The sequence below is a fragment of the Alligator sinensis genome, unplaced genomic scaffold, assembly GCF_000455745.1.
Source record: "Alligator sinensis unplaced genomic scaffold, ASM45574v1 scaffold1638_1, whole genome shotgun sequence".
Lineage (NCBI taxonomy): Eukaryota > Metazoa > Chordata > Crocodylia > Alligatoridae > Alligator > Alligator sinensis.
Window position 1 is genome coordinate 161852 of NW_005843351.1, and position 27244 is coordinate 189095.

The 27244-nt window shown below is 40.3% G+C and overlaps 1 protein-coding gene across 2 annotated transcripts in view; it reads left to right on the top strand.

The window, feature by feature from the left end:
- Positions 1 to 26956, top strand: part of LOC102374703 (lysine-specific demethylase 5B) — a 32446-nt gene extending 5490 nt beyond the window's left edge. Inside the window, exons 2-14 of one of the 2 annotated variants that reach the window (XM_025194936.1) lie at positions 6080 to 6157; positions 7088 to 7210; positions 7739 to 7909; positions 9376 to 9432; positions 14433 to 14567; positions 16812 to 16905; positions 17997 to 18106; positions 19309 to 19335; positions 21313 to 21471; positions 22091 to 22210; positions 22794 to 22952; positions 23646 to 23827; positions 26751 to 26956. In XM_025194936.1, the coding sequence (XP_025050721.1) occupies positions 6080 to 6157; positions 7088 to 7210; positions 7739 to 7909; positions 9376 to 9432; positions 14433 to 14567; positions 16812 to 16905; positions 17997 to 18106; positions 19309 to 19335; positions 21313 to 21471; positions 22091 to 22210; positions 22794 to 22952; positions 23646 to 23827; positions 26751 to 26925 (1590 nt within the window). In that variant the 3' untranslated portion in view covers positions 26926 to 26956. The remainder of the gene's footprint in view (positions 1 to 6079; positions 6158 to 7087; positions 7211 to 7738; positions 7910 to 9375; positions 9433 to 14432; positions 14568 to 16811; positions 16906 to 17996; positions 18107 to 19308; positions 19336 to 21312; positions 21472 to 22090; positions 22211 to 22793; positions 22953 to 23645; positions 23828 to 26750) is intronic. The other variant, XM_025194937.1, reaches the window with a different exon arrangement.
- The last annotated feature ends 288 nt before the right edge of the window (positions 26957 to 27244 follow it).

Below are 27244 nucleotides of genomic sequence, written 5' to 3' on the forward strand. Positions count from 1 at the left end.
ATGCCACTGATTGGGAACTAGTTCACGATTGTCCCTGGACAGAAGTGTTTGCACATATGCTGCTAAAGTTTCTAAGCAGAAATGGCACTTTTTAGGGATTGTATTGCTGCCAAAATGCCATCAAGAGGTGGTAGAGAACCCAGACCATCATGCCTCCTAGGGTTCAGTGCCTGGTATTTCCCCAGGATTCCCTTAGAGGTAGAGGAAGACCCAGTTTGGCTGGATGCCGAGGAATAAGTCATGGCCCACAATTGTAATTTCTGCTTCTGCTTCTCAAAAAATGAATTAAAAAAAGGCTGAGTTTAATAAAGAACATTATTATGCTTCCGTGAAATCTGACTGGGAATGTATAGGTGTTTGTGTGTGGGGTGGGAGGTGGCAGTCTGGACCCTATGACGGGCAATGGACCTTCCACTTGGTGGGATCCCAGAACCATTTAGCGCAGGGATGACAGTGAAGAGGTTGCCAGGTGCTAGGGAGGGCTGTGTGACCCTGTGCTTGTGGTTCTCAGGGGTGGGGGGGTTGCATGCTATTTCAACCCTGCCTTAAAAGCTGCACTTTTAATTTCACCTTCTTGTGCGGGGGGGGCCCTGTCTGGACCCCTGTTTATTTCTGGGGAGGCTATAACAGCCCCCCTCCCCCCTGCACCTGGTAACCTATCTCTTCCCACCTCAACAGCAAATGATCCTGCAGCCAGGAAAGCAGGGTCTCTAGCAGGGAGGGGAAAGTGACAGCACAGCTTCCAAGGCAGGGGTTTGAAGCCTGAGATCCCAGAGAGATGGAACTGGCATGGAAGCTTTGCTTCAATGCAGCCTTGCAAACTGGTCTCCCAGTGCAGTAGATGTATGGACAGCATGGTTCTGGCTGCGTTCCAGAATAGCCCCTTATCCTGCGTGTGCCTGGGGGTGTGGAGCAGTGCTGTCAGGGATGGCTGGAAGACTGACCAGACAATGGACATGGAGTGTTCTGTGTCCACACACAATGGTGAACCAGTTCAAAATAATACTTGATTTTTTTTTCCCCCAAAGTCTGGTGGCCAAAAATTTGGAGTAGCTAATTCCAAGGTAATGGTACGCAGAACTGCCGTGAAGGGGGGGGAGTAACCCTCTGCACAGAGCAGGGATGGAGCAGAGGATCAACCTGCTTTTCGGAAAATGCAGAAGGTGTACCAAATTGGACAGTTGAGAATTGTCACTTGGTTAGTAAAACACACACAAAATCAGTCCTTCCCACCAGATTAAGTCTGTAGGCTGTAGGTTGCTGCCCCTTGCTGTAGGACAGGGGTGTCAAACTCATCCAGCCCCACAGGCCAGATGGAAGTTGCTGATCTGGTCTGCGGTCTGCCTTGGGCCTCACAGAGCCAAGACAGGGCCAGTTTGGCAGGGCACCACATGCAGAATGTATCCCACCCTCGCCCCGTGTGCCGCATGTAGCATTCATGGCTGGTCCAGCTCTGTACACCATGTAGTACACTGGGCGCCACTCTGAGGCTCACTCTGCACATGGTTCATGGGGCTAGCACAGTGCAGGTGCTGCATGGGGTGCTCCACCAGACTGATCCTGTGCGCTGGCTCTGGGGCTGGTTCATGTTGGGTCCCAGGGATCAGATGGACAGAGCATCATGCAAGGTAGGTTTGGGTGGGGAAAGGAATCCAGGATAGTTGGTTGTACTATAATAATGGCAGAAGAGCAGGCTATGCTGATACAAAGAAAGGCTAGAAAGTGCAGCAAGAGATTAGCTTGACTAAACAGTAAACCCTTCAAGGAGTTGAAACACCAAAAAGGAATTGGAATATAGTCACACTCTTCCTTAGTGAGATGACAATCTCATGGGCATTTAGGGAGAAAATCAGGAAGGCCAAGACTAATTGAGATGCAGCTAGCAAGGGGCATACGGCAACAAAAGGCATTCTGCCAGCATGTCAGAAATAAGGGAAGACCATGGAAAGTTCAGGTCCCTTATTGAATGCAGCCTTCTGTGCAGCATCCATTGCCTCTAACGTATTTCATGCCTTTTTTTTTTTACGCTACATAAATAAGGTCAGCTGGCAGATGATGAGCACAGCTGGCAGCAAGGCTAGACAAGGAGATCAGAAGTCTAGAGAAAGGTTAGAGGTAACTTAGAAAAGCTGGATGTTTTCACATCAGGGCACGATGGGATGAATATTAGAATACCAAAGGAACTTGCCGAGGTAATTTCAGAGCTATTGGCTGCAAATACTCTTTGAGAATTTATGGAGATTGGTGAGGTACCAGATGACTGGGAAAGGGACAAATATGGTGCACATCTTTAAGAAGGGGGATCTGGGAAATTAGAAATGGGTCACACTGACCTCAACACCTAGAAGGATTATAGAGCATATCATCAAGGACTCTACTTCCAAGCATCTACAGGAAAGCAAAGTAATCAGGAACAGCCCATTTGGATTCATCAAGAGCAAGTCACGTCTAACTAACCTGATTTCCTTCTATGACAAGGTAACAGGCCCTATGGGTGGGGTAGAGCAGTGGGTGGGTGGATACATAACTGATTGGATATTTATGTTCACAGTCAGCAATGGTTCAAGGTCTAGTTGGAAGGAAGTATCAAGTGGGGCTTCCCTGGAATCTGACCTAGGTCTGGTACTGTTTAACCATTTCACTCATGAATTGGAGGATGGGATTGCATGCACTATTCACAACTTTGGGAGTGACACCAAGTTGGGTGGAGTTGCAGACACGATGGAGGTTAGGACTAAGATCCAGAATGGCCTGGATAAACTGGAGAAGTGGTCTGAAATCAGTCAGATGAAATTCTACAAGGACAAATGCAAAATCCTGCACTTGGGACAGAATAATCACATGTACAGATATAGACTGAGGAATGATTGTTTAGGCCAGTGGTTCTCAAACACCTTTTTAGAGTCAGGGCACCGCATCCACAGCTTTTTGCTTTTTGAATTTGGTGGCAGCCCTGGTTGAGAACCACTGTTGTACCACCTCTGCTTGCCTTGTTGATTTTTAACCAAGGTGCTGCTGCACACTTCTGCCTGTATTGAGGTTTTCTGATAAACCTAAAGCAGGCAGAAGTAGAGGCATAACTAAGGAGTTTTGTGCCCTGGGTCAAACTCCCCTGTGCACCTGGGATGTTTGGGCAGGGGGTGGAAAGGAGAATGGTCTTACCTGCCCAGGGTGTCCCTGCAGCCAGCTTCTCTGTCTGGGCAGTGCACACAGCTGCTCCAGCGCAGCAGGACTCATTTGGTTGAGCAGTGTAAAGGGCTGCTGCAGCCCAGCCTGAACCCCTCTGGCTGGGAAGTGAAAAGGGCCCGTGGGGTCAGACTGGGAAGGGCTGTGGCAAAATTGTGGCCTCCAGCCACAGCTGCTTCCTGATCTGCCACTGCAGGAGGCACACGGGGCATTTTAACCTTGCTACAGTGGCATCTGCACTGTGACTCCCATGGAATGGGCTTGTGGCACTCTGCAAACCACTGGTTTATAGGCTGTGGTACTGCAAAGGGAGAGTTTAGGGGTTAGAGTGGGCCATAAGCTGATTATGAGCTATCAGTGTGGCCTTGTTGCAATAAATAAAATAAAGTAATTATACTGGGTTGTATTAATAGGAGTTTCACTTGCAAATTAAGGGAAGTGACCTTCCACTCCATTTAGCACTGCCAAGAACTCATCTGGAGTCCTGTGTGCAGTTTTGGACCCCACATTTCCAATCTGTCCACACCTTTCTTGAAAGACTCTGTTAGTCACAGAAATGATTAGTGGTCTGGGAAACATGACTTGTGAGGAAAAGCTGGACTAATGAGTACTGTTTAGTTTGAGGACGAGAGTACAGGCAATTATCAATTTACAATGTTTTGAGTTACGTTTCATGCTGTTTCAACTTTCTGACGTCAGTTTTGACTTTACAACACTTCATCCAACGCCACGCCAGCGAACAGGTTCGCTGTGTAACCCATCTCCCTGGAGAACATCTGTCCAAACTTCCTTGCACGCTTTTATTAAGCAAGCAGACTAGACTCCAGAAAAACCTGCAGCCAAGACTCCTGAGAAGGCTCCAGCCAAGAGCCCTTCAAAAAGCAAAGTCACCTCAAAGAAGTCCTTCCAAATCGATATGATTGCTGCTTACAATATAAATACATTAATGTAGCTATATTAATCGTCTATAATTATTGAGTACAAAATTCTGAGTTATTTTTGGTGAAAATAGGGTATCGGGCCTTAGTTCAGGAACCAATCCCCCATTTATAACATTGTTTCCTATGGGAAAATTGGTTCCGAGTTGCAATGTTTTTTAGGAAGCAATTGTGTTGCAAGTCCAAGGACTGCCTGTACTGTTGTGTAGTTTGGAGAAGAGGATGGAAGGCGGGATTTGATAAATCTTCAATACCTGAAGGGAGATTACAAAGTGGATGGAGATGGGCTTTTCTCTGTGGCCATGGAGGACAAGACTAGGAACAATGGTGTCAACCTACAGCAGAGGAAATGGGAGGAAGTTACAGAGAACTTTCTGATGATTAGAACAGGCTGCCTAGAGAGCTTTCTGGAATTTCTGGCCTTGGAAACATTTTGAAACAGATTAGGCAAACACCTGTCCAGGACAGTTGAGATGGGGATGATCCTGGCTTGCGTAGGGGATTGGACTAGATGTTCTCATGAAGTCTGTTCTAGTCCTGTTTTTCTATACTATCAATCATAGTATTAGTGCTTTTTATTTATTACTTCTGTTGAACAAATGTCAGCTATTACTGAATATTTCCAAGTTGGGTATGGTTGAAGTAATTGTTTCTTGGTTGTCATTGTAGCTCCTGTTGCTAAGAGTATCATGTATGAGAAGCAATGAAAATATTTACCTGCTGTGTTTATGTCCCATGAGCATTTAAAGTCTCTGGTTCCAAATAATTACCTTCCCAGGAGTAAAGTCAATGTCTGCCTCGTAACTTACTTTGTCATTAATGAAATGGTTTAGTTTAGATTCTGTTTTGCCTGACAGCAATGTTCACCTTTTATGTTGCATATATTTGTTAATTATAACATTTATCTAGAAGTTAAAGATTTCTTTGACCTTGTTTTGCACAAAAGAAATTGCACAGTAAATTCTTTACAGTAAACCTCCTATGCGAGTTTGACGGACATAATTTCCAGGTGACGGTTTCAAATGGGCCTTTGCAGTTAGTGAGATTCATAATGCTTAGGCATGCATTACCCTTCTCACCTGCTGCCAAAGATCATACAAGAAAGATCAATTTGTATATGTGAACCTATGTGGGATTAAAAGGCTAATTCGTGTGAATGTCTGCATGTACTATTAAGGCAGTTGAATAGACTCCTGGGCGTGCCGTTTGGACCACAGCATGTTGAGCCGGGGTGGAGCAGCCGCCGTTGGCAGGGTCCCTGGGGGCCAGCCTGCCAGCTTGGGGTTGCTCTGACCTGGTGCAGCATGCTGCAGAGGGCCTACCTGGGGCATGAGGATGCTTCATTGCGGGGTTGGCCAGCTGGGAGCCCCTGCACTTGTAGCAACCTCACACCCCAGCCAGCCCCATCAGCATATGCATTACAGTGGTGTAAATAACTCCCCCCATAGGGTAGCACTTGTGTTTGGCAGTACTATCCTACAGTGGAGTTAATTAGTTTACTCTGTCTTAATAGCACCGCACGTATAGACAGTGATGGTTTACTGCGGAGCTAATTTAGGCAACAGTAAAGATCTCGTGTAGATGTGCCCAGTCTGTGTAACTCTTTAGTTATCAGTGAAAGACCGATATTATTTTGATAAAAGGATATTAAAGACAGTGGAATATAATTCTTAATAAAAGCAAGAATCATACCTGCACTAAAAAAATTATATTTAATTTCCTTGCAGATAACAGTAAAATGTTTTGCTTTATCTTAATTTCCTTGGGTATTTTTTTTCTATGAAACCACTTGGGAGGGAGGGGGAAAATATACTCAGATTTGAAAATGGAGGGGGGAGTGAGTTTTGCCGATGGCTATCGTTGATCCTCCTGGATCATAGTGTATGCATGAGGGCCACCCAAGTTTTGCTGATAAGCACACACAAAAAAACATTTAATTTTTCTCTTCTGTTTAGGATTGGCAACCACCGTTTGCATGTGACGTTGATAAACTTCACTTTACTCCACGGATACAGAGGCTGAACGAATTGGAGGTAGTATAATAAACTGATTCCATTGATATTAGTATTGGCCTGCTTACACACACAAATAATTTAAAACAATTATTTTGTCAAAATGAGAATTATTTAGGAGTATACAATGAAGCTGAAGGTCACCTTTGCTCCAAACTGCATTCAGTAAAACAAGTGGTATTTTGAAAAATAATGGACCTGATTTTTCACCAAGGTGAGCACCTGCAGCTCCCATTGATTTCAGCCGACACTTCTCAGGGGTTCAGTACATCTGAAAACCAGATGCAGCATAAAACGTGAAAACTGAATCTCTTCAAAATGTCTTTAGAAAGAAGGAAGGATCTATTGAACATAAACAGCAGTGTTATTTTGGGGGCAAAACTTGGCTGTACTGTAGAATTGGCTAAAATATGCTGAGGGGATGGTGTGAATTGTTTCTTCAAAATTATTTTTAACAGGCCCCAGTTAGGTCAAGGCTCTGTTTTACAGTGTTAGACACTGTACAAACATAGCAAACAGCTGTCTCTGCCATCAACATCTTACGTTCATGAGTATGAGGCTACCACTTGGGTGGCCATGGGGAAAAAATGCTGGCAATAAAGGTTAACTTTTTACCACAAGCTAGTTATTTGTACACTTGTTTAGCCAGTCATAGGCTAAAATAATAATTTGTCTCCTGCCTGGCTGTTCTCAGATACTAGTTTTCTGAATGCGTTGTGGCAAGTGACCTTTGAGGAGGTCTTGAAGTAAGGTAGGGGGGTGGCTTTTATGGCTTCTTGTCTGCGAGAAAGGGGTAGCACGAAAGGCAGTGTAGAAGTCTGCTTGGGGAAGAAATGTAAGAGCAGGTGGTTGAGGCTATTGTAGCAGAACTTGAAAAGCCTGGACACTATGAATGTTGAAAAATGGGAGCTAAATTGTGCTGCCTATTGAATGCAGATTGTCTTCTATTAGGCTCAGACTCGTGTAAAACTGAATTTTCTGGACCAGATTGCAAAGTTTTGGGAGCTCCAAGGATGTACACTGAAAATACCACATGTAGAGAGGAAGATCTTGGATTTATTTCAACTTAATAGGGTAAGACTTTTTTTTTTTAAACTTTTTATCTTTTACTCCAAAAGATGTCATGACCCTTCTGCTTCTAGACTGAATCTACACTGGCTTTCTGTGATAAGCTACTTGCATAGAAAGTGAGAACGACAGGTTCATACTCTATAAAATGGACTCTGGACAAGTATATAGTTGACATTACACTAGAAAATAGTGTTGGAGTGCTGACTGAGTAAGTATTTAGTGTTTTAGGAGCATAGCTTTAAAAGTTCTTCAGGCAGAACTATAAGCCTTGCTTCCCCTAATTTTCCTGTTAGACGCATTTTGGAATATTTACCAAACTTTAAATTTAATGACAAACTAAAAAAAGTATCAAAGCTCTAGCTTTCTCTTAATATGAAAGCTGTATATAAAGTATTTGTTGGTTACCGTAGCAGCTGTTAACAGAGATGCTTGCCTTCTCTTTTTTCCCCCAGGTAATATCCCTTCAAATGTTTATAATAAGAATAATATTATTCTTGAGAGTGTGACCGTTATGTTTTCCCATTTTTATAGCTAGTGGCAGAAGAAGGGGGATTTGATAAAGTCTGTAAGGAGAGGAAATGGACCAAAATAGCCACAAGAATGGGTTTTGCTCCTGGCAAGGCTGTGGGTTCACACATCCGTGCACATTATGAGCGTATTCTTTATCCCTACAACTTATTCCAGTCTGGAGCTAGTCTACTGGTGAGTTTTTTCTGATTAGCTCACTTTACTAGTAGTAACCAATGTGTGGTGTCCTTTGGATGAAGTATTTCTAAAATTTTTAATATTTTAAGCTTATATTTATATTGGTTTTATAGGTTTCATCTTGGTTGCCTTTAAAAAATGCTTTAGAAATCCACAGATGTATCAAGTGGAATGTATTAGAATTTTTTGTGCAGGAGGACTTATGGTAACCCTTACCTAGAAGGCTCACAATCCTTTGTGTTTTCTTGTCTCTTCAGTATCTGTGCCTGATGTTATAATGACTATTTTATACTTTCTGGAATGACCGCTTTGATACTCTTCCTGTCAAATGTACTCTGTTAAAATACTCACAAGCCACTAACTGTCCATCTCTCTCTGATGGGTTACATTCAAGTCCTGGTAATCCTATAGCCATTTTCACCTGAATTCATTTTTTATGGGTAGAGAGATAAACATGCAAATGTTATTTGGATCCTTCATGGAAAGCATAACTTAACTTGATAGTGTAATGGGTGGTTGAGTTTGTTAAACCTTAAATTGCCATCATCATCTTCATTTTTTTAGTTTTCGATCAGGAATAAATAAGATTGAGGTAGAAACTCTGTATGCTTTAGTGAACTACCAAGACTCTTCTTTTAGATCAGTGTTAGTTTATTTGTGAGACCTACACAGATTGATACAAATTGATTTCTGCTGTCTTAACGATTCTCACTTTAGCTCGGTTTCTCAACTAAGTGGGTTTCATCGTTGAGAAAATTTCTGTTGTGAGCATTGGCCAACTCTACAGAAAAGAATAGTACCACCTATTGTTTAGACAAGAATGGAAATTTGACTTGAGTAAATAACATAAAATTATAGTTAGTGCAAGACTTTTTACATGAGCAGGGAGAATTAATTTTTGGTGAATAGGAGCAACAAAAAATTTGTAATTCTGATCCATTAGGTTTTAGGTGTTATACAAATGTAGAACAAAGAACAATATGATATGGTGGGGTCGGGGCGGGGAGAAATATGTTTAAAGCTAGGGAGACTATCTAATCTGAGAGGTTTTTGCCTTACTTCTGACATGTTCATATTACGTAGTGGAAAACAGCACCATTTTCAGTAAGGTATTTCATTGGCACCTTTCCATTTTCGTTCGCTCTGAAGACTAAAGAATTGTCTCTTGCATGAAGGCATTATGCTCTTTCACACCTAATTATTTTCTCATATTTTTGAAGTGACGACATACAGTAAATGTTTTTAATTAAATGTCCTAGAACAGAATTGTTCAGTGACCATAAACTGGTGAAAATCTAGGCCTATAATGCAAGTGCCTTTCACAAACTTGAGGCTTAAACTCATAGTTTCTCAGTAATGGATCATTTTACATTGGAAAGATTCTCAAATGGCTGCTTGTGATCTCATTTAATGAGGTCACGCTTCTTTTTAAATGTAACTTTCCAAGCTCTCTCTTGCATTAGGCACCTGACATTTGTTCCAAACTGATGTGTTTAGTGGATCATGCAGTTCTGAAAAAGGTATGTTTAACTTCATTTTTAACCCACAAAAAGCTGTTTTTGTTCTAAGCTGTTGAAATATTTCCCTTCCATCCTCCCAAGTATGGTATTAATGCATACTTTGAATGCACTGGGCAGTGAACTCAGAGAATCCAAAGAAGTATATTTGTTTTTGTTTAAGTAATGTTTTGCCCTGCTAGAATTTGATTTTACGTCTTGCCATAGTATCTTCTGAATTTGTTTTGCAATAAATGTTCTCTTGCGTTGGTGCTTGATGTCCCTGACCAAGAATTTCATCAGAGGTGGTTTCTTTTGTTTTCACTCACATTCTCAATAAACAGTGCTTTTCCAGGTGTTCCTTGTATAGGTGTTAATTTTATTGTCCATTCAGTGCTTTTCTGGAAATTTGTGACTTAATTCTTGGAGAAGATACAGCTATTGGAGTTGATAGCCGTCCATTTCAAATCTGCTTCCTTTCGTTTGATATTTCAGTAAGCCTTTGAGAGAAGCTCTGCATGTAGCCAATATCCTCTGTAAAAAGACTTCATACATATACTTCTTGAAACATATTTTTTTTAAATTGATGACACTATTCCATTGATTTTTATTTTTTTTTCTGTGTGCGCGTGCGTGCATGTGCACACAAGCCAAGAAAAAGAAGTATTTTCTACTTACTGACATAATGCAGCTTACATTTTTGTTCAATCTCACAGGCTGAATAGTTTCACTGTCTATCTGTGGCTTAAATATATTTTTAAACTGGCTTCAAAACAGACTTTCTTGAAAATGTCCTGTCTGAAAAAAAATTCTCTGTACGCATAATATTGAAATAGGAATTTGCTGAACAACAAATAGGTTGTCATCACAACATTAGCATAATTAGATCAGTAAGTCCAAAGAATGAAAATAAAGAGGAATATATGAATGTACAAGAGGCAATACTTAAATCCATAAAGAAGTTCTTGAAATTAGTAACTTACTCATTACCTGTTTTACAGCGAGTTAGATACGGTGCAATTTTATTATACAGAATAATGTGGTGTTAGAGATGGATAAATTGTAAGTGTTTTACTTAGGCAGACAAGGTTCTTTGGGTAAATTTGATATCTTTTACTAGACTAAATAGTTGGAAAAATTGTTCTTTGCGAACTTTTGAGCGCAAACACCCTTTTATTTGTAAGCCGTAGCATATGTGAAGTATTTTTATAATTCTTCAGGCTCTAACTTGGGTATTGGCAACCCCTGGCACCCATACCAGAGCATGGCATGCGAGGCTGCTTTCTGGTATGCCACAGCGGGCCTAGGCTCTGGGCAGCTGCCATCAGCCATGGAGCCCAAACTGCTCACAGCAGGCGGTCACCAAGTCGACGCTTGGGTGGAGATTTGTGGTGTTTTCGACACATTGACCAAAAATGTTGCCCACCCCTGTCCTAACTTTTGAATGAAATGTGCAAAAGGCACCTCAGGATAAGTTAATTATCTTCAAGTATTCCAGGGCTTGTATTAAAACTGTAATGTTTCCTAAACCTCAGATGTGGTTATAAATCTGTATTCATTTAAAAAACCACCAATTCAGGACTCTTACCCTAGGTTCTCATTTCTGCAGTATGGTTTAATTATGAAACTCCACGAATTAAGATGTTTGGTTCCCTGTGGCAACTGTAGACTCTTCTCCCCTGAATGTCCTCTAGCTTCCAGTACCTGTAGGGGCCCTGGAACATTTTAGCCAGTTCCTTTGTTGGTTGGGAAAGCAGTTGCCACTCAATGATCTTGGTCAGTACAGCATAATATACTGTTCCAGGGATTCTTTCTGCCATCTTACTGTATAACAATTACCGTCACAATCTAAATAATAAGCCTGAGATCAGTTCATGGTTAAGTAGCAACTTCTTGAATGTAAGCTCACAAAATGGAGATCACCTTGGTTGCAGCTACAGGCTCTGAAGATGTATTCAGAATTGATCTAGTTGGTTCTTCATATGAGGGACTTAGGTTCATAAGCATTTTTCACTCTTAAAAATGGATCTTAGCCTCCTAATACACCAATGTGTTTTGGGAGAGGGGGTGAAGGCAACATAATGGATTTTCTTGGTCTTCAAATCTCATGGCCTCTGGGAGACCAGTGCTTTTCTAGACTATTTGCAATCTTTAAGATTCCCCATTTATGGGATGTACCATCCTTGCTAGGGCTTGGAGTTAAACAGTTGACACTATCTGCTATTTTGCTTTCTAGGTTTCATTATCTCTTAGTTTACCTGCATGTTTAGGAAAATATGTGACTGTCCATTTCCCAGGATTTAATTAATGAAAGATAGGCAGTGTCTTACAAACACTTTACTTTCTCTTTTGAAAAGTCAAGTGAACCAACACAGGAAATGCGGGCTATGGTAGTGTTTCACACTTCACACCCACATGCCTTTTTTAACTCTGTCCATCAGAAAGGTCGAGGAAATATTAGTTGTTTCACCTTTTTTCGAAAGTAGTTTTGCACAATCAGTCCACAGTCTCTCATGAATACTACCATTCATACAGTACCGGGCATCCTCTCCATCTTCTGCCCTACAGTATTGTCCTGGGGAAGTCTAGCATCCTGCTGGCACATGTAGAACCACAAGATTGAATCGGGATTCCCCAAATATGATTCCCCCCACCCTGCTCTTCTGTGCTTGTACTGTTCTTGGAAAGGGTACAGCCCTTTCATCTTACTGGGCTATTCTTTGAAGGGGTCTGAGTTAATGTGCGAGTTTAGGCTGTGGGGGAGACTTTACCATTTATTTTTAAGTTTAAAGCATTAGAGTATCTTACATTTAGGGGTGGGGGATATGGGAGGCACTACTGGTCAGTCTTACCTCTGCTTTTAAAAGAACATTAGGACAGTAACTTTCAGGTTTGGTATTTTCTTATTGGACAAGGTGACAAGAAAATACCAAATTCCAAGCACGCTCTCAGGAGGGTGGGTTCAGGCACAGACTCTTACAAGGTTAGAAGACCATTCAGTTCCCTTTACCTTTACAAGACCCTGCTTGCCCTTCTGCTTATCAGGGAGAAACCTCTATTCTGTCCTCCATTACCTCTTCCTAAAGTATGCAGAGCCTCTTCCCTTTACCTCCTGATCCCCTTAAAAGTTTGTCTTTCAGGCTTCATTTAGTGGACTTCAACAGATTTTTGGGAGTTATTTCTTTTTTTTTTTGTTCTTGTACTGCCATGCAGTGTTCATAATTATACTGTGTTTTGGAGCATTTTTCAAGCTGCTTATTCTGGCTAAATATAACCTGAAGAGAAGGTTAAATTATGTAGCTTTGCATTTCTGAAGCTTTTGTCCATCCTGTTGCAGAATGCCTACCCATTCACTCACTGGTTATTTGTACTTTGGATGTTTAAATGTTTTATGTATTTATGTACAAGCGCAATCTGAATAACTCTCCATCAGAGTGGCCCTCCAATGTTGAGTAACCTTGACATACACTTAATAAGAGCATAAGAGTCAAACTAAATAGTGACTGGTCAGGATCACATTTTCAAGTTTTTTCCTCCCAGCATGTTGAATAAATGCTTGATCCTAACGTAAGCACATAACTCCAGGACCCCGTGGCCCCCATACGAAAGGATACCCAACTAAATAATATACACAGTTTTCAATTATTAATAAAAATGGTGGTATATTCAACAGCATGAAAGAACTGAATGTTAATGGTACTTTTCTTTCATTCTTCTCTTGCTCGCCTCTGCTTTTTAGTGATGTTTTCCGCAAACAAACAAACAAAAACCTACAAAACTTTTAAATATTTAAAATAGTATGTTTGAAAGTGCTGATAAATATTAAATACTTGAAAACAATTTGCAAAATCAAATTGTAGCCACATCTTAATGGGAACAGACAGAAGGTTGTAATATACTTCCATTTTTTCTGACCAATACTGGAATAAAGCAAGGCACTATACTGCAGCCAAACTTCTGGCTGCTACAAAAACTACTTCAAGAAAACCGAGGTGTTGGTATTTCCTACAAGAGCATTGTTTACTTTGAGAATAACTCATGTTTCCTCCATTGCAAAGTCACTGTATATGAATGCCACAGGGAACTAATAGAAACATTAGAGGTGTGCAGAGAAAGATGATTAGGTTTTGTGGAGAGTTTTTTTTTATAGTTTGAAATTTGGTTTTGTTCCAGTTTGGATTTCAGTGCCAAACTTTTGAAATTCTCTGTGAAAGGGAAACCTGTGAGGCCCCAAATTCGGCAGTGGTATGTCTGGCAAGTTACTCTCAGATTGTGGACCCAGAAGTCCCTTCCTCGGGGGTAGTCTGACTTGACAGGCTATTCAAGATCCTGCTGGTTGTGACAACTTGGGCTATCAAGGAGTCGCAAGTCTGTGAAGTAGTGCTCCCAGAGCTTCCCGGTTGCCAGGCCTTTTCTGTCCCTTGTCGTGTCTGGTGACCTGCATAGGCATAGACAGCTCTGCTCCCTGACAGCTTTACTGTTAAACTGTGGAGGAACCTGGGAGGTTAAGAGCTGAAGGAATCAAGATTCAGAAGGCACTGCAGCCCTCCTATTCTCCCATCAGCCTACCTGAGAGGTTGCTGAAGAACTGAGAGTATAAGCCATCAGGAAACCAAACAAGTTTCTGATAGAAGAAGCCTTCCCACTTTCTGTTGGGCTTTCCCAGTTAATGAAAACTGAAACTTTCTAGCCTTCTCCAACAGAAACATTTTGTTAGAGCATTTCTGGCTGGCTCTAATAAACATTACAAGATTAATTAATTATCTTTTTATTTAGAATACTTAGTTCTTCCACTTTCCACTTCCACTTTCTTGAACACAGTAACAAATAACATTGTGATTTAAATTCTAGTTGGTAGTTACAACTACTGCTTTTGATACCACAGCACAGTAAATACAAAGTCTTACATGTACTTTCTTTTCACATGATCCAGGAAAAATACTTTACACACTTTTGTTTGAGGAGCAATTTTAGCAAGTGATGAAGAGAAAAATGAAATAACCTAAATTGTGCTTCTCTCATAGTGTTTGCAGAAGCCTGACCTCACCAATGATACAAAGGACAAGGAATACAAACCTCATGATATTCCCCAGAGGCAATCTGTTCAGCCATCTGAAACTTGCCCACCTGCACGTCGTGCAAAACGCCTGAGAGCCGAGGTGAGGGAATTTTCCTTTGTGTCTGCAGTACCTCGGTTTGAAACAAAGCCGCTCTGCCACAAACCGACTTGTGCCCTATAACTTGGGGTCCTAATTTTAGCATTCTGTTCACAGTAATGCATGTGTTTTTCAGATTGCTAAATGAATGGATGTAGTATGTTCACAACCTTTATTCTGTAGTTCTTCTTTTGCCATCTGTTTGAATGTGCTTAAACCCCATGAATCTTTCACCTAAGATCTATTTGGCAAGAGATTTTCTGTGGCTGATATGTAACACTTCACCATTTCAAAGCACAACACAAGTGCCGAATCTTTCTCTGAAGTGTTTATAGGTCGCATTGACCCTTTTACAAACAGGAAAACTGCAACCTAGACATGAAAGGAATCTTGTAGTGGAATTGATGAAATTCCACTCAATGGTGAGTTGTATTTTCTGAACTGCTTCAGAACAGTTGGGTGTTCACAGGCAGTGGAGTCTCCTTGTTTTCGTATCGATTCATAATGGGGATGGAGAGACAAATCAAGAGAGAATGATTTGATAGCCCATGTTTATGACACTTATCTGGGATTTGGGACAGTCAGGTTCAAGTCTCTGCACCAAAGTACATTTAATTATTTAATCAAATGGAACAGCCTCAGTAGCAAAGACTGAGAACACCACTCCAGAAAACCCAGCAGCTTTGTGGTTAGCACAGGATTTGGGAGATCTGGTTTCATAGACTTACTCCAAGTTGGGCAGTGTGTGGATTGGGAACAGGTCTCCCACCAGTCAGATAAATGCTCCGATCAGTGGCTTATTGGTTATAGTAGGACTGGGATTGGGTGTATCTTCCTTTCATGAAATACAATGGAAAAGTTGGATTTGGTTTTAGGATAAATCTTTTAACTTCAGGGGCTATCTTTTTTTCCAGCAGAGAATGCTGAGTGATGTGTATGCCTACCTCTCGCCAACAGCTGGGGGCCTTAGTAGCTTTGAGGGATGTGACTAAGACCCGATCATTCTTCATGGGATTTCCTACATGTTCAGCCTGTTTCTGGTTGTTCCTTGCAGATCATGTTCTTAGATACCTGACTTTTTCCCCATGTAGAGCCCAGGGGTCAGTTGTGGGGCTGGTTTTATTCAATATCTTCATTATAGAGTGCACCCTCAGCAAGTTTGCAGATGACACCAAGCTGGGGGGAGTAGTAGGTACGCTGGAGGCTAGGGCTAGGATTCAGAGTGACAGAGACAAATTGGGCCAAAAGAAATCTCATGAGGCTCAACGGACAAGTGCAAAGTCCTGCACTTAGGACAGAACAGTCCCATGCACCAGCACAGGCTGGGGGCTGACTGGCTGGGCAGCAGTTTTGCAGAAAAGGACCTGGGGGTTACAGTGGACAATAAGCTGAATATGAGCTAACAGTGTGCCCCTGTTGCCAAGAAAGCTAACGGCATACTGGGCTGCATTGGTGGGAGTATTACCAGCAGGTCAAGGGAAGTGATTATTCCCCTCTATTCACTACTGGTGAGGCTACATCTGGCGTACTGTGTCCAGTTTTGGCCCACCCCCACTAAGGAAAAAAACGGGTTAACTTCGAGAGAATCCAGCAGAGGGCAATGAAAATGGTTTGGGGGGCAGGTTTAATGTCAGCAGTCAGCTTTTTTTGGCTGATATAGCCAGTAATGTCACTGATTAAATGCCGTTTATGTGCGCAGCTACAGCATGTGGGGGGCAAGGAATGCAGCCCGGCCCACTCCTTCCCTCACAATGAGGGCTTCGATCTGCCCTCCCACACCCCACTCCCAACCTACCTGCCAGACGCTGCTGTCCAGGCTGCCCAGCGGCATTCCCGTTGACTTACCAGCTGGAAGCTGCTCTCCAGTGTAAATCGGCTATTGGATTGGTATCAGCTGATATGGCTGGCTAATAATCAGCAATTGGTATTAGCCAATATGGCTGGCTAATATCTGGCTATCGGTATCGGCCAAGAAAATCTTTCTCGGTGCACCCTTATTATATGTAGTTTTTTGTGGAATATTATGTGAATGTTTTACCTGCTTGAACCAGAAGTTGCATAATCCCCATTGGTCACTTAACCAGATAGCAGGTATGTGGCTCTGTACTGATGATCTGCTTGGTTAAGCAACATTTTGGTTTCAAGTAATTTAGGTTTCAGTGAATAGCATGTAGGTTACCAATACCATCAATATCTAGGTGTTGAGTAAGTGATTAAATGACTAAATATGATTTTTCTTTTTTTAAGGCTACTAATATCAAAACTGAATCTGAGACTCCAGAAGCCAGAACTCATAACTTGAGACGCAGAATGGGATGTACACCTTCAAAGTGTGAAAATGGTAAATGCGTTAATGAGCGATACACAATATGCATGAAATGCTTCTGCTTTATACAATCTTATTTTAAGCTCCAAAATAATTTTTTGCTTTTGCTAATATTTGTCATCAAAGTTAACACTTCAAGAAAATGAGAATAAAGATCATTTAAGAAAACTATAGTATTGGTTCATACCTCAATGAAAAGGATCCCAGTAAAGGCTTTAGAACAATTTAGCCACCTCACTTGAATTGAAATTGTGTTCATTTATCTCAAAGAAAAGTGATGGCATTTGGGTCACTTAGGGCTGGGACATGATATATTTACATTGGTATAGTATATGTTAATTTTGTATACTAGTATAAATTATACTGGGAGCTTGAGTGGCCAGTTGAGCAGCTATTAGGAATAGCTGCTTGCAGTATGTGCTATTACAGTGCTATGGCACAAGAGAATGGCACTATCTGGTTGCCTTTAGAAAACGGCTGTCCTGGGATGAAGGTGGACGATGATTCCTTTACTGGTATAACTAACATGGAAGTCTTTTTTCACTATAGATTTTACCCTGGATTATCAAGTTCTTAAAAGCAATGCATTTTTTATTATCTTCTCCTTGTTCTACAGCAGTGTAAAGGCTGATTACACCAGTGTAGCCATGTCATGTGTCCAAGCCCTCTATTCTATTTCAAATATTCACTCTAAATAAATTAGTTTGTCTGTAATAATGGCCCTCTATTTATACTCCCATGCTTGTTCATTCTTATTATTAATAACTTTTCTCTTTGTAGGTAGGTGTTTCAAGTGCTGCCTAAAAGTACATAGGAGCATGTTTGCCGTCTTTCAACCAGCTATCAAATCTGGCATGGCTTGCAGTTTTCATGCAGGCCTAAGTACAGTGGTTGCTGTATAGTAGGGCAAAGCTCTTTGAAGAAACTTACATACTTGTCTACAGAATTATTTGTTATAGTCTCCCCTGTCCATCCATGATTATAAAAGTGAATTTATTACTAAAAGGAAATGCTTTGGATGTGCGTAGTAACAGGCCAGTGTATGCTTCAAATACTGAGCTCTTACAATGTTTTGTAATAGTCTGATTTTTCTTTTGCTGCACCAGAAAAGGAAATACACAGCACAGTGAAACGAGAACTTGCTGAGAAGAGAGAACACATTGGAGACATGGAGCAAGAGAAACCCAAAAGCCGCTCTAAAAAACCCACTAGTTCAGTGAGTACACCCTGTATTTCTGGTGCTTAACACTGATTGCAGTTGTTTCTGGGTTGCGAGTAGGTGCACAGGGTAGCAGATGCAGTGAGAGAGTTTGTTTTCTTCTAACCACAAAGATACCAGGCAAACCAATGTGTCCCCCTGCCCACTGGAATATCAGTCTTCCCTTAAGATTTCATGCGAGAAAGTAGGAAATAAGTAATTCCATTTTACTGTTACAACTAAAATTCATACCTCTGCTTCCTCACTGTACTGCCTAGAAATTACAATTATGAAAGACCAGTGAGAAAACCAAATAGTTCTTCTTGGGGCTGGTCTCCTGATTGTCCTTTTCTTGGGCATGGACAAATGTACACTTGAAACAGTTTTAGTAGGGGAAGGGGAGCTGCTGCTTGACACTGCTCAGCAGCTGCGCATTGTACAAGTTATGTGTGCATGATCCTGTAGCTTTAAAAGTGAACTAAATCACTTCAACTTAGACCTTGGATGAAGCAGGATTGTAGTTGAATCTGTTTTGCCACACTTGCATTGCTACAGGCACATACTTACAGTCATGCAGTCCTGAGGAGCAACTTCCCCTTCCTTTTTGAAGCTGCTCCAAGTAGAATAGTTCATATCTCTTGATGATTCACCTCTGACTGGTAGAGCTGTGAGTTTTGGCACCCAAATCTTCAGTAAACCCAATTTTCATATTGTTGCTTGAACTCTTAGCCCCAGGCCCAGATAGAATACCGGGGGAAGTTTACATTGATAACATCAAATGGTGGACTCTGATCTTGGAAGAATGGTATAACTCTATAATTGAGTTGGGCCAAATCCCAGATTCCTGGAAAGGGAGTATTATTGTGCTGATTTTCAAGAAAGGTTTAAAAGATACGCCAGAATCTTATTGCCCTACAAGTTTGATAGATGTTTCAGCTAAAATTTTTGGGCGCCATTTGTTATATCATCACATAGCATGGGTAAAAGGGGAAAACCGTATTACATTAACATCAGACCGGATTTAGGGACGGATATGCAACTATTGATAATGTATGTATTCTACAATTTTTGAGACATAAGTATACACAAATGCATAAGCCAGCACTGTATATTGCATTTGTAGACTTGTCAAGAGCTTTTGATAGTGTAGATAAAAGTAAACTTTGGGAGAAACTGATAAATTATGGGATTGACCTTTTCTCTTTTGCATTTGTTGATAGATTATTAGAAAGATACATGGGCCCAAGGTAGGTGGAGCTTGAAGGGTGAACTTGCACAAAATTTCACATATATCCTTGTCTAACCCCTCTTTGTATTTTGGCCCCTTTGTTATTTAATCTTTATATGAATGACATTATTGGAAATATGCAGGATGCGCGTTTTCATCCCCCAAAACTGTTAGCAACCCCGATCCCTATTTCATTGTACGCAGATGACACTGTTAAACTGTCAAGAACTCCTCTTAGATTACAGAGAGCAATTACAACTTTTGAGCATCTTTCTGGACAAAATAACTTTAAAGATAAATTATGATAACTCCAAAATAATGCATTTGGGAAGTCATTTGATGAAATAGCCATGGAATATGCTGGGAGCCAAACTTGAAGTTGTCAAAACCTATAGGTATTTGGGTGTTATTCACAGTTTCTCCATCATGGAAACATTCAGTCAGTTAAAACTAAGGCAGCCCAATTGGCTGTGACTATAAAGAAATTTTATGAAACCACAGCAGGACGATCAGTCCAAGCTCCTATATCAGCATATAAAGCCAAAATTACCTCTCGGATCTTATCTGGCACTGACGTATGGGGTTATGGCGCTAGTAATGATGTTGACATACCTCAGAACAAGTTTCTTAGGGCTCTTCCTCCCTCAACTCCTGCATCTTTTTTAAGATTAGAGACAGGAATGGATTCTTTTTTTAACTAATATTATTAGAATGGCAGGATTTTGGTTTAAAATCCTGCCCCTTTTTCCATCTCGTCTGCTTAAACTATGCTACATAGAAGATATTAATAATCCCTCTCCTCTTTAATCACCCTGGTTAGCTTTTCTTTCCTGTACTTTGCACTTTCTGGGATGGGATACTATCTCAAAGATAATGAAAGATTTTTTCTTCCCCATAGAAAAGGTTTGGGTTTTCCAGAGGAAACAAGATATTGCCAGGCAGAATGATTTTGCAGTGGCTAGGGCTACTCGTATTGGCCCTTTTATATACTGTTTGGAAATTAGATTGTGGGGGGAGAGAGGTATTTACAGCTGGAGCTCAATAATAAATGGCGGTCCTCTTTGACTAGACTCAGGACCGAACAGATGCCCACAGCTGTTTTGACTGGATGTAGATTTTTCCATTCCAAGGGCTAAAAGATGCTGCCCAGTCTATCCAGGAGTTTTGGGAGATACTGGAATCGATTCCCTCCAGTGGTGGTGCAGTCACCTACCCTGGAAATCTTCAGAAGGAGACTGGACAGACAGTCACCTCTCTGGGCTGACTTGACCCCAGTTGTCTTTTCCTGCCTAGTGCAGGGGTACTGGGCCCCATAATCTACAAGGTCCCTTCCAGCCCCTAACGTCTATGAATCTATCCATTATGTTTTAGAATGTTTTTTATATAATGGCATAAGGAGAAACTATTTATTACCATTCTTGCAGAAATTGATACATTTTTTCAAACAGAGACATTAATCTGGCTTTTTCAGCAAACAGATCCAAATTTAGTAAACTATCTTGCAATTTTGCTTATAAGGGTGAGGCAGTTATAGTTAAATATCCTTTATTACTGATATGAGTGATAGATTTTAACATTAGATTTGATTTTTGTCTCAATTGTGGATCTATGTACAGCAATATTATAGATTCATGTCTTGATTTACTACTATATTTATATTAATAATGTTTTATGTTGGTGGGCTCTATTTTAGTATATTTGTAGTTCGGTTACTTTGTTTGAACTTATTTATATTATGGTTGTATGTGTGTTATGTCATTTTTGGGAGCATGGCATTTAGCCAGAAGCCTTAATAAATTGAACTGAATTAAACTCTAACTCAGATGCTTCTTGTGGTGCTACATGGCAGCTGTTGCTTCCAAAAAAAAAAAAAAGAGGGAGGACTGCCTCATGGGTGGAAAAGAACCTACAGATGATTTTAATTTACAAATTGCTTTTTGTGCCATAAACTATTTTAAAGCATTTCAGCTCCCACTCTGATAATTTCTTGTTGCAGGTGGACTTGTATGTATGTCTCTTGTGTGGTAGTGGTAATGATGAAGACCGTCTTCTGTTGTGTGACGGCTGTGATGACAGTTACCACACCTTTTGTTTAATTCCACCCCTTCATGATGTTCCCAAAGGGGACTGGAGGTGTCCCCAGTGTCTGGCTCAGGTAATCGAGAAAACAGGCTGCAAAGTATTTATTCTCTCCTTGCTCCTACTGGAAATTCAGAATTGCAGTTTATTATTACCTTTTAAAATGGTCCTGTGAAGTGTATGGTAGAGGATGAAACAATAAAAGAACTGGGTGCATTTTGAATTGTTAAATGCTTATAAAATAAGCACAAAGTTAATGTAAACCTTTCAGAAAAGGGTATTTTAGTTTTTAGGTAGCTTTTAACATAATGCCATTATACTTTTGTGTCATTGGGTTTTACAACATTGAGTTTTGTGTGTTGTTTTCTGCTTCACAGTAGTAGAGGAAACAGTTTGCTGGGACCGGGTTATGCTGCCCCCACTAACAATTCATAGCATTGTACAAAGAAATGCATGTCATGGTTTGGTGAATTAATCACAGAAGTAGGAGTCAAGACTCAAAGTTGTATTTCTGACTCTCTTTTGATTGGCTGCTTGTGTGCCCTTGGGGCAATTCATTTCAGTGTGGTGTCCAAGCTTCCTTTATTTGTAAAAGGGAGGCAATACTGACCCACCTGTGTGAAGCACTAAAAGGTACAAAGTTATATTTGTCATTGTTAACTCATTGGCAGAAAATAACCGTGTTTTAATTGCAGGAGTGTAATAAACCGCAAGAAGCATTTGGTTTTGAACAAGCAGCAAGAGACTACACACTCCGCACATTTGGAGAGATGGCAGATGCATTCAAGTCAGACTATTTTAACATGCCTGTACATGTACGTTTGATTGTTCTGTAATTCAGATAAGATTTTTGTGCTTAACAAAATATTACACCGTGGGTGGAATGGAACGTTGAGTTTAGATAAGAACAAGTGGAAAGTTGTTGTTCATGTAAACTTTTTGCATATTTCTTCCCTCTGATAGTATTTCAGTTTCTGTTCTAACCCCTCTACTTTCCCCTTCAAACTTTCTCTACAGTGTCACTTGTTAAAGGCACAAAGAGCAGCATTATTTATATTTTTGTAAATTGGAGCCTACAAGTCAAATATCAGCATTTTGCTATGTTAGTTTAGTTTAGCATAGTTGAATTAATAAGCAACTACTTTTTCAAGCTTATAGTAATAAAGCAGAGAGCATATGCACTGGATGTAATCAGTAGAACTCCAGTATAGTTGTTGAAACCACAGTATCATTTTGGGGAAATAATTGAAGCCCCAGGAACTTCCTCCTTGAGTTTTCTGCCATTACATATCTTGGTTATATTGTGTTGAGTTTCTACAGAACTACAGGCAAAACCTGAGAAATGCAGCTTTTGTTGTGGACTTATTGTCTTTTTAATTTATTTTTTTTTTTATCCAGATGGTTCCCACAGAGCTGGTTGAAAAAGAGTTTTGGCGGCTTGTTAGCACCATTGAAGAGGATGTCACAGTGGAATATGGGGCTGACATTGCTTCAAAGGAGTTTGGCAGTGGCTTTCCAGTTAGAGATGGGAAATTTAAAGTTCGGCCTGAAGAAGAAGTATGTTTTGATTGACACTCTTGAGTTCATATTTGTCTCTGAGAGTTTGACCAATCCAATTCTACATTAAATGATGTTTCAGTTGGAAGTTAATTTTGTATCAATGGCTACTTGGAGATGTTTAAAAAAATGCTTTAAACTTGCACTCTTGCACTGAGCCTGGTGCATGCCCAGAAGAGGCAGCGCCTTAGTTGGATCTGGCTTGCCCAACTTCTGTATAGATTAGGTGCTTTAGCGGGTCTTTTTTGGTGCTTCTCTTGAATAGCTGATTGACTCAGCTTTACCTAAAAGAGTCAAAAAGCCCTGTTGTAGTGTCCAGTTTATACAGATGCTGCAGAACCAGGTTGAAGGTCCCAGCTGCCTCCACCACTTCTTTGTGCTGCCTGGTTGTGGCAGAGGAATAGCTCCCTCTTTGCCAAATCCCTGGATGCAGTATGACATGGGCAGAGCCCCTCACCACCAAATGCCATCAAAGGCACGGCACAGCTCTGCAGGCCAGTTCTGGCCAATTAACCATATATTGCCAACCCATTTAAAACTATTAGTTCCTTGATGTATTCATATGTTTTATCAATTGAAAAAGACTATTTTTTTTTCTATCAGAAATTGTACTCTTAAAGGTTTTGCCTTTGGTTTACACTTGGTCTTGCTTAGTTTCTATAATTTTTTTCTTTTCTGTTTTAATTTTTTTAGGAGTATCTTGATAGTGGCTGGAATTTGAACAATATGCCTGTGATGGAGCAGTCTGTCCTTGCTCACATCACTGCAGATATATGTGGAATGAAATTACCTTGGCTATATGTAGGAATGTGCTTTTCTTCATTTTGCTGGCATATTGAAGACCACTGGAGCTATTCCATCAACTACCTGCACTGGTGAGTTTGGGAAAGAAACTCAATTCCCAAAGTCCTTACTCTTTTTTAAAGACTGAAAGCCAGGTTGTAAATGTGTAGATCTTAAGACTGGAGGAACCCCTATAGTTATTTAGCCTGATCTCATGTCATTATAGACCATAGAATTTAATCCCAGGTTTCCATCCTTTAAGCCCAATATTTTGCTTTTGAGCTTTAACATCTCTTTCAGGAATAATGTTCTGATTTTAATTTTGTTTTGCTTCAGCTTAGAGCTCTGGGACCTGATGCATGCCTTTGAGTAAAAGTTCTTTAGCTATCAAACATGAATCTTCTCTCAGATTGAATTTCTTAAGTCTGTTGTGATGAGGCTGTTTTTTCAGAACTTCAATAATTGCTGAAGTTTTGCTGACTGTTTTCTAGCGTTTCTATGTTCTTTTTAAACATGGACAACAGAACTGGACATGGAATTACAGTAATGATTTCACCAGTACTTTATTCTGAGTTAATGCCACATCCCACCTCCTACTGAATTATTCCCTTGTTAATATATCCAATAATTATATTAGCCGCCTTATCCATAGTATCCCACTGAGAGCTTATTTTTGTTTAGTTGTGTCAGCATGAAGCCCTTTCAGAATCGCTTTTTTTTCCCAGGATACAGTCCCCTCCCCTCTCTAAGTGACTTGCAGCTGAAATAATAGACAAATTTAATGTAATTACAAACATAATTAATTGATCCCAGGTTTTTTATATGATCTGTATCATTCTGTAAATGTCACCTTTCAGTATTTGCCCCTCTGTCCTATCCTATGTCCTTTGTCCCATTGAGAACAATAGAAAATGGCAGGCAACCATTTCACAATGGAGCAATTATTCATTGATGAATCAACTTCAGCCTTTATCTGAGGGTGTTTCTACCTGCTTTTGTTAGGTTGTCTCCCTTTTGTGCTTTTACATTTGAGTCAGCAAGCTGAATTCTGTTTCTGCTTATCACTGCAGTTAACTAAATTTCTGCTGCAAAAATTTTATTTATTCATACAACTGAAAACTAGAAAAAACAGGTGTTTTCTTGGCAGGACCCTGGTATGTCACAGGCCATTAACATTTCATCCAGTCCTGAGCCCAAGAATTTGTTTGAAGCAGGTCTGAAAACATCAATAAATGGGGAAACTACCCCTTCCTTTAGTAGCTGTTTGAATGATTAATTTTCCCTTATTGTTAAAACTTCTGTAACTTAAGTATTTGTCTGTTTTGCCTAACCTTCTTGCATTAGTTTTTGTTGGGCCTTTCTTCATTAGACTAAAGATCTGTTCAGTACCAGTATTTTCTCCCAGTTAATGTACTCATAAACTACAGCCAAGTAGTCTCGTTGCCTTTTTGATAACTTTATCAAAATTGAGATCGTTGACCCTTTACTACTATTTATACATCCAAGGATTACATTCTCTTTTTTTTTCCCTCACAGCTTTGCATAGAGAGCTTGTATTAAGTTTGTATTCTGTGATTTCTAAACGCTTTTCAGAGTTGGTTAGTCATCCCCCCCCCCTTTTATAGGTATGATCTGCAGTCTCTGCTCAGAAATGCATAATTTTGTATTTACATTTTTTTTCTATGCCCCAGTTTATCAAGCAATCTAGTCCTGTCTTCAAATACCACCAGAGTGGTAAATAATGGCAGATTTTTATCAGCAGTGATTTTTTTTTTTAATGTATTGCTAGATGACTGAGTAGTGTGAGGCCAAGTGTCAAATTAGAGGATTGTCCATTGACAGATATTTTTGAGACCTGTCATTTGGAAGAGGGCTTAGTTAGTCTATCCTGCGTTTATTTATTACTGAAAGTGATAACTTTTAATCACAAAGTCAAGTAGTACAAAGTCAGATGACATGCCAGAATTTACATTACATGTATAAAAATTGCTATAATCAGCCAAACTTGTAATCTGGGTGAAATCAGGTTTGAGATTAGTATTTTATTTAAACAATGCTGACTGGCAGTAGTTACACTCCTGTCCCTTAATTTGCTGATTCCTAGTATCAGCTCTTCTTTTGTTCTCCCTGGGTTTAATATCAAAGTAACTGCTCTATAAATACTTGGGTCATCCTCTTTGCCTGTCCCAGACTTCTCTGTTTGTTATTTCAGGATGTATTAAATCTGAATATCAACAGACCAGAGATCTTGACATATTCTTTAGGGCTTTTGAATGCAAGTTATCTGGGCCTCTTTACTTAAATATTTTCGTTAACTAGAGTTTTTAATGTCCTCCTTGGTTACTTAAGGATTGGAAGTAACTTAATCTTCCTGCTTCATTCCAAATACAGAACCGTTGAACACTTCTGCCTTTCCTCCATTGTTAACAATTTTACCAACTGTCTAGCAATGGGCTTATGTGATTTCTAGAGTTTTGTTACGTTAATACTTGAACTCCTTATTGCCAGTACCCTTTACCCCTTCTAGTCATGGATTTTCCTCGACGACTTTAGCTGCTTTTATCAGTTTCTGCGATTCTAAGTTAAGTTGCTCGTGGGCTCTCATTTTCTCCATTTGTTAGATTATTTCTGTCTCCAGTATTACCATAATGTTTGCCATACTTGCTGGCCTTCAGATAGAGTTTACTGAGTCCTCAGTAAAAGAAAGCACCAACTACTAAAATAAGTGTAATTTTCCCAGTATCAAGTAACGATAAAAATGGAACTCCACAGTGCATTTTTGAGGCACTTTACAGAATTCCTTAAGTTATGTACTAAAAAATCTAGTCAGTTTGAGCTGAATCAAAAAGGGAGCCTGTAATTTAAAATGTGAAATGCTAAGGCAGTTCATAATTTTAGCCCTGTTTCATGGTGTTTCTTCAGTTTTCTTTTTCTTGTGATGCATTGTAAAGCAAAAGTCTCTAGACATTTTAACAAAGTTGTGTTTTCTCTTTCTTTCTTTAAACCCTTTTGCAGGGGGGAGCCTAAGACTTGGTATGGAGCCCCAGGATATGCAGCTGAACAACTGGAAGATGTAATGAAGAAGTTGGCTCCTGAGCTATTTGAGTCTCAACCAGATCTTTTGCACCAACTTGTCACCATTATGAACCCAAATACGCTGATGGCCCACGGAGTGCCTGTATGTCATTGAATTTCTGTGCCTACTGTCCTTTCTCCCTCTCCCCCCCCCCTTGTTCTGTATTGGTGTTGTGTCTTTAGCAAATAAAATTTGCAGGTAACTTCCAACTTCTTTCCATTTTTTAGCTGGGATATATTTAAACATTTTCTTCAGATTGTACGGACTGTGGGGGTTTTTTGCCTTCCTCTGTAGCAAGGGGCGTGGTCCTCTACCCAGGACCTCTTGAGCGTATATTAACAAGTTTACAGAAGCAGGACATTGGCTGCTGTGGTTCTCCTGCAGGTTACCCAAGGCAGGTCAAGGTGTTAGGTCTATGTTGCATCAGGGTTGA